General features: G+C 38.6%; 1 protein-coding gene across 1 annotated transcript; it reads left to right on the forward strand.

The window, feature by feature from the left end:
• Positions 1-2,161: 2,161 nt before the first annotated feature.
• On the forward strand, positions 2,162-3,100 carry LOC102472334 (olfactory receptor 2AJ1). The gene has a single exon (XM_006158408.1). The coding sequence runs from the start codon at positions 2,162-2,164 to the stop codon at positions 3,098-3,100; it is 939 nt and encodes a 312-aa protein (XP_006158470.1).
• The last annotated feature ends 3,478 nt before the right edge of the window (positions 3,101-6,578 follow it).

Here is a 6,578-nt window from a genome sequence, read left to right on the forward strand (position 1 = left end):
CAATCTTAAGTGTTATTAAACAAAGAGTGTTCAGCACTACATGGGAGAAAAACAGACTTTACTTCAGTAAATTCTTGTATAGGGACCAGCAGATGGCATAATGGTTAAATAGCTGGACTCCCATGTAGATGACTACAGTTTGAGTCCCAGACTTGACAGCCCAAAGATCACGCCACACACATGTGCATGCATGCCAAAAATCTGGCACTGAGATGTGGGTCAGCCCCCTGAAAACAGCCAGGACTAATTACACATGCAACTGTCTCTATTTCCTTTACAGTTTGATCTGTTAAAGCTTTGAAAAATCACAGAAAACTAATGTCAGCATTCAAGGGAATTCCTAATATTAAAAGATTTGTTCATTTCCTAATGGAGAATCTCAACAGTTACAAAAATAAAATAGACACAAATATAAATCACATATAAGGTTATCGGTGATGTGATTTTACTTACTATATTTATTTTACAAAAGTGAAAAATCAAAGTTCATTTTTTTCAAACATATTATAGTTATTAATGAAATGGCAAGTCATTTTAATTTTTTAATTTTTAAAAATTAATTAATTATTTTAGAGAGATTTTGCTATAGGATGTGTGCGCTGACCAGAGATACAGAGAAAGACAGAGAGACAGAATGTGAGAAATCACCTCCCAGGAGGGATGGCTATGCTGCAATCCCTTCTCCTCCATTTACCTCTTTGGATTTTGGACACACACTCACAGGCCCAATGTGAGTTTTAAGCCACCAAGTCTGGGATTCGAACCATGGTCAACTAAGTGGGAGTCCACTAACATAACCAATATGCCATCTGCTGGTGCTGCCACGTAATTTTTTATGTTTGTTTGTTTTTATTGATCCTGTAAGTTATTGAAAGACAGACACCTGGATTGATGTTTTCATAAATCGCATCACCTATTTATAAATATGTGTGTATGCATATATTTATGCATGAATTTATATTCAGGGACTTCTGCACACAGAATGTAAATAAAGTAAATGCATTTAAAGTAAACATTGAAGTAACCACTGTGCATGTATAAATTATTAGCACTCTGATCGCCCTCATACAGAATTAATAAATCATGAATCAATTCTACAAGCTAAAAAAAAAGGCAAAAGTAAACTATACTCTTAATAATGCATTGTTTATTTTTATAGAATAAAGCTTTCATTTTTCATTTTAAGTATAGACTACATTCTACATTACAAATAAAAAATTTATTTCTTAAAAAGTTCATTGCTTATTATTTTAGAAAGTCCTAGAAATCATACACTTTCCTCTGAAAGCTATGTAATAGAACAATGCTTTAGAGAGAAAATGAAGCCCATGGTCCACTTATTTTATGTGCGTATTCAATTATTCCTGTGCAACCACTATGCAATGGTTCACACCAGTAAGGATACAAGAGCTCCAGTAAAGTGTTACCAGGAGACAGTGACAATAAATAAAACCTGTAACTTGTACATTTACTACATAATATGCTGGAAAGTGAAGGGTGATATGCAAAAGAGGGGAACAGAATAAGGAGGACCAGGAAAATAGGGATTCAAACAGGAGCTGGTTTGGCCTCCTCAAATGAAAGGTGATATTTGAAAAATGGCTGGTTTTAAGAAAATAATACAGTATGAATTAAGACTTAGAGTCCCTACATGGAGTCCAGGACCCACTCAATATTCTGAATGTCATCTATTGATTCAGACAAGTGAATGCCCTACTTGTAAAACATACCCCCTTTAGGGTCAGCAGGTGGCATGGTATTTAGGGCACTGGGTTTCCACATGGCTGACCACTGTTTGAGTCCCAGACCTGGTGGCTTGAAAATCATGCCAGATGCATGTGTGTGCATGCCCAAAATCCCTAGAAGAGAATGAAGGAGAAGAGATTCTAGCATGGCTATCCCACCTTGGAAAGTGGTTTCTCACTTTCCTTCTCTCTCTCTCTCTCTGGCAACTGCACATGCCCTATGACAAAAATGTTAAAAATAAATATGTACTCCAAAAATTGATAGAATCTTTTCATGTCAACTACAAACTATACGTTACTAATTCTCATTTTATGATGCAGAGCGATTAAAAATTACTTTGTTATTTGTATTGTATTTAATCTCTTCCTATTTAATTCTTATTTATTATTTCTCTTTATAAACAACAGAGTCCAGGATGGGACATGAGAATCACACTTTCAGCAGTGACTTCATTCTTTTGGGATTGTTCTCTTCTTACCAAGCAAGCCTAGTCTTCTTCCCCTTTCTATGTGTTATTTTTATTATGACCGTAGTGGAAAATGCAGCCATGATCCTCCTTATCAGCACAGACTCACGACTCCAAACTCCGATGTATTTCCTGCTCCGCCATCTCTCTTTTATGGATATCCTGCACATTTCCAACATTGTTCCCAAGATGGTCACTAACTTCCTGTCAGGCAGCAGGACCATCTCCTTTGCAGGTTGTGGCTTCCAGATATTCCTGTCCCTCACCCTCCTGGGCGGGGAGTGCCTCCTCCTGGTGGCGATGTCCTATGATCGCTATGCAGCCATCTGTCACCCACTGCACTATCCGCTTCTTATGAATGAGGGCATCAGCGTGCTCATGGCTGGAGGGTCCTGGCTGGTAGCAGCCATCAACTCTGCAGTACACACGGCGTTTGTGCTCCACTTTCCCTTCTGTGGCTCTAGGGCCATCGATCACTTTTTCTGTGAAGTCCCTGCCATGTTGAAGTTGTCCTGTGTGGACACATCAAGCTACGAACGGGGCGTTGATGTGAGCGGCATAATCTTCTTGCTCATTCCTTTCTCCTTGATCTCTGTCTCCTACATTCAAATTCTCCTTACTGTCCTTCAGATGAAATCGGAGACAAGGAAGAAGTCGTTTTCCACCTGTTCCTATCACATGGTTGTGGTTATAATGTACTATGGGCCATTTATTTTCACATACATGAGACCTAAATCATACCACACTCCAGGCCAGGACAAGTTTCTGGCAATACTCTACACTATCCTCACACCCACGCTGAACCCCATTATTTACAGCTTTCGGAATAAGGATGTCCTGGCTGCCGTGAAAAATGTGGTCAAAAGTAACTTTCTGCATAAAAAGTGAATAGAAAAATTTTTTGAAGTTTGTTTCTTCTAAATTGCACATTTAGAATTTAGAGAAACCCATTCTTAGTTTCTATAGAAATTTATTCAAAGATATTTGTTTTTTCTTTTTCTTTTTTCTTTCTTGTTCTTTCATACATTCAATCATGTTATTTATCTTGCGAACTGAATATTCCAACATGTGTACATTTTTCCCTAGTCCAGTTGATAAAACTATAAATATCTTCAACAGATAATACCACATTTCTTTGTCCCATTAATGCTTTGCCTCTCTATTTTTCTTCTAAATGTCCTTTCTCAGACTCCACTCTTTCACAAACACTGTATCTGATCACAACCATTTCCTGTGTTTCTATTTCTTGAAGTGAGGAGAGGAGGTATTCCAAACCCTGATAGTAATCAAGTGCTGGCATGTATAACTACACAGCTCTGAAAGCACACGGTTCCCTCTCTGATGTGGATTAGGAGTACCCAGGTCACATAGAGGGTCGGGGAGGGGATCGAGGAAAACATAGCAGAAACAGAAAGAGAAGTTACCTACTGATGATAATGTATATGGGAATATATATAATGATAGGCACTGCATTTATGCTGAAAAGACATTTTGTTCACTGTTAAGATGTACAGTGATTAAATGTACATTTTAAAAATGTTTAAAAAAGACAAAAAATAAATAAGTAAATAAAATTGTATTAATCCACAAATAAATTTAGTAGGAAGAAATAGCCTTATAGTTTGCATTGATAAAATAGTGAAATACTGACCATTAAAACCAAATATACGTTTATTTTTAGCTGTATTCTATTCAGTTAATAAATGCATGTGTTTCTTATTGTCAATTCTCCAATCTACGATTGACGAATTCTTACCAAATTTTCTTTTTGTTTTCAAGAGTGCTATTATAAAATTAACCAAGCAAAAGTCTACTTGAATATATATTTCCATTTCATAAATTCCTAATTCATTTCTGGATGTAATATAAATATATTTAAATTTCCAAAGTACATCATCACAGCACTGTATAACCCACAGTCTACCGATGCTTTCGACCACAGCCCGAGCTAAGTTATTTCAAATCTTCCAATATTTGTAAAGTTTTGGCAAAATGATATTTTGCTGTCCTTTTTGTTTAATTTTAAAATTAAAATTAAAATTTAATTTTTAAATTTAAAATTTTAAAATTGATTTTATATTAATTCACTGCATATCATTATACCATACATGGAAATTCCCATCCAAAACACACAATATTGACCCAAAGATATTACCATATCTATTATCTTCAACAGATAATTTTCTACTTTGTGTTTCTTAAGTGCTTACCTCTTTCTGTTTCCCCTTGACCTCCTCCCTCGCACGGGCCGCCATCTCCCACCCCCTCCCACACTGTCTCTGGTACCACAGCTGCTCTCCAGCCTTCATATTGCCCAGTGCTTCAGTTTCTGCCATATTATTTCAACTTTTCTAAGTTCCATTTATTTCTTCTGTGAGCACATGCATGCATGTACAAGAGACAGAGAGTAAGAAGTCCCCCCAGGGTCTTGATGCTGTGACCCACCCTGAGCCTCAGGTGGCCCCAGATCGGGGCACATGTGTATCAGGAAAGTCTCTGGACACTGGCCCAGAACCTTCCCGTGTGGGTCAGGCTGACAGACCTTGACTCTTCCTGCTGGACCATTATCCAGCCTGTCAACAACAATAACAAACATTTAAGCCAGGATCTTACCGAGTTCTGGTGCTTTTATCTTAGGTCCCAGCTGGAACTGCAGGTGTGTGCCACCCTGACCAGCTCTGTTTTAGACCAAGTTTCCCTGTATTGACCAGGCCAGCCTCCAGTGTGACCTTGTCCCTCAGCCTCCCAGGTGGCTGGTATTCCCTCATGCCACCACACGTGGCCTTGGGTGCAACCAGGAATTGAACCAGACCACCCATGTGGTCCCTGCCCGCTGAGCACTTTGTCTGAACTATGTTTTCTTAGGCCCCCACGTGGACCTATGTTTACTTGTTAGTAAGAGTAAATTACTTTCCATAAATTTATTAGTCTATTTTGCCTTTTCTTGCGGTTTCCTGAAGTATATTTCTGCCTATATTCATACTTTTCACTGTTGAGAAGTTCTATATATTCTATTATGAATACACAATTTTGCTGTAGTTTTTAACTCTTTTTTTTTTCCCACCAAATGTTTCAAAGTTGACTATTTTCTGGTTTTCTTAGAAAGTTTATTATTGCCTAAATATCTTAACTACATGTTTATGGTTTCTGTCATGGTACAATTAAGAAAGGGCAACCTACTCCCACTTTTAGTAAACAAGAGAACAAAGACAACCTTTAAAATATTTTTATAGAAACTGTTTAATTTCAGTTTATTTTTTTCTTTTTCTTTTTCTTTCTTTTTTTTTGGAGAGTTTTTCGCTATAGGGCGCATGTGCTCGCCAGACAGACAGAGAGAGACAGAGAGACAGAAAGCAAGAAATCACCTCCCAGGGGGGAAGGCCACGCTGCAATCTCTTCTCCTCTATTCTCCTCCTGAGATCTTGGGCATGCACGCACACGCACGCTATGTGAGTTTAAGCCACCGGGTCCGGGACTTGAACCGCGGTTGACTACATGGGAGTCCAGCGACATAGCCATTATGCTAACTGCTGGTCCCAAACCTGTTTAATTTTATTATATAAATTCTGGTATTTAACACATTTAGAATTTATTTATTTATTTATTTTTTGTGAGTTGTATCATCTGATTTTATTTTTTTCCCAGTTGGCTCACCAACTGCTCCAATATCATGTATGCTTAATAAAGCATTGTAATGAACATTTTTTTACACCTCCTTTCTTTCACAGTAAATTGACATGTCAATTCTGGTGTTCTACACTCTGATCCTGTCCTGCGTCTTCTTTGTTAAATGGGCAACATACTCTTTCATTCACAGTAGAATTTCATAGTGTGTTTGGAATAAATGTGTATAATTAGACTTTCATCTGCAGTCCCCTTCCCAGTCAGGAAAACTGAAGCAGGGCCATTCACTGGCCCAGACCCCAGCTCCAGTGCCAGCCCCAGCCCAGCTCTCCCAACCTCAGAGCGCCCCCCTCCCTGTGAGAAAGGGCAGCACTCACCTCTCTAGCAGAGACCACTTCCATCTGCAGCCCCCCTGCCCAGTCAGGGGAGCTGAGGCAGGGCCATTCACTGGCCCAGGCCCCAGATCCAGCCCCAACCCAGCTCTCCCAACCTCAGAGCACCCCCTCCTTCCTGTCAGAAAGACAGACTGTTTTTTCTTCTTTCTTTTGCTAATTCTTTACTTCTCCTTACCCCATAGAACTCCCAGCTTTCCAGCAGAACCCACTTCCATCTACAGCCCTCTGACTTTCTCTTTCTTTCTTTCTTTCTTTCTTTCTTTCTTTCTTTCTTTCTTTCTTTCTTTCTTTCTTTCTTTCTTTCTTTTTCTTTCTCTTTCTTTCTTTCTTTCTTTCTTTCTTTCTTT

The sequence above is a fragment of the Tupaia chinensis genome, unplaced genomic scaffold (assembly GCF_000334495.1).
Source record: "Tupaia chinensis unplaced genomic scaffold, TupChi_1.0 Scaffold000596_2, whole genome shotgun sequence".
NCBI lineage: Eukaryota > Metazoa > Chordata > Mammalia > Scandentia > Tupaiidae > Tupaia > Tupaia belangeri.

Coding starts and splice junctions, on each gene's coding strand:
- LOC102472334 (XM_006158408.1), top strand. CDS start 2,162: ATGGGACATGAGAATCACACTTTCAGCAGTGACTTCATTCTTTTGGGA.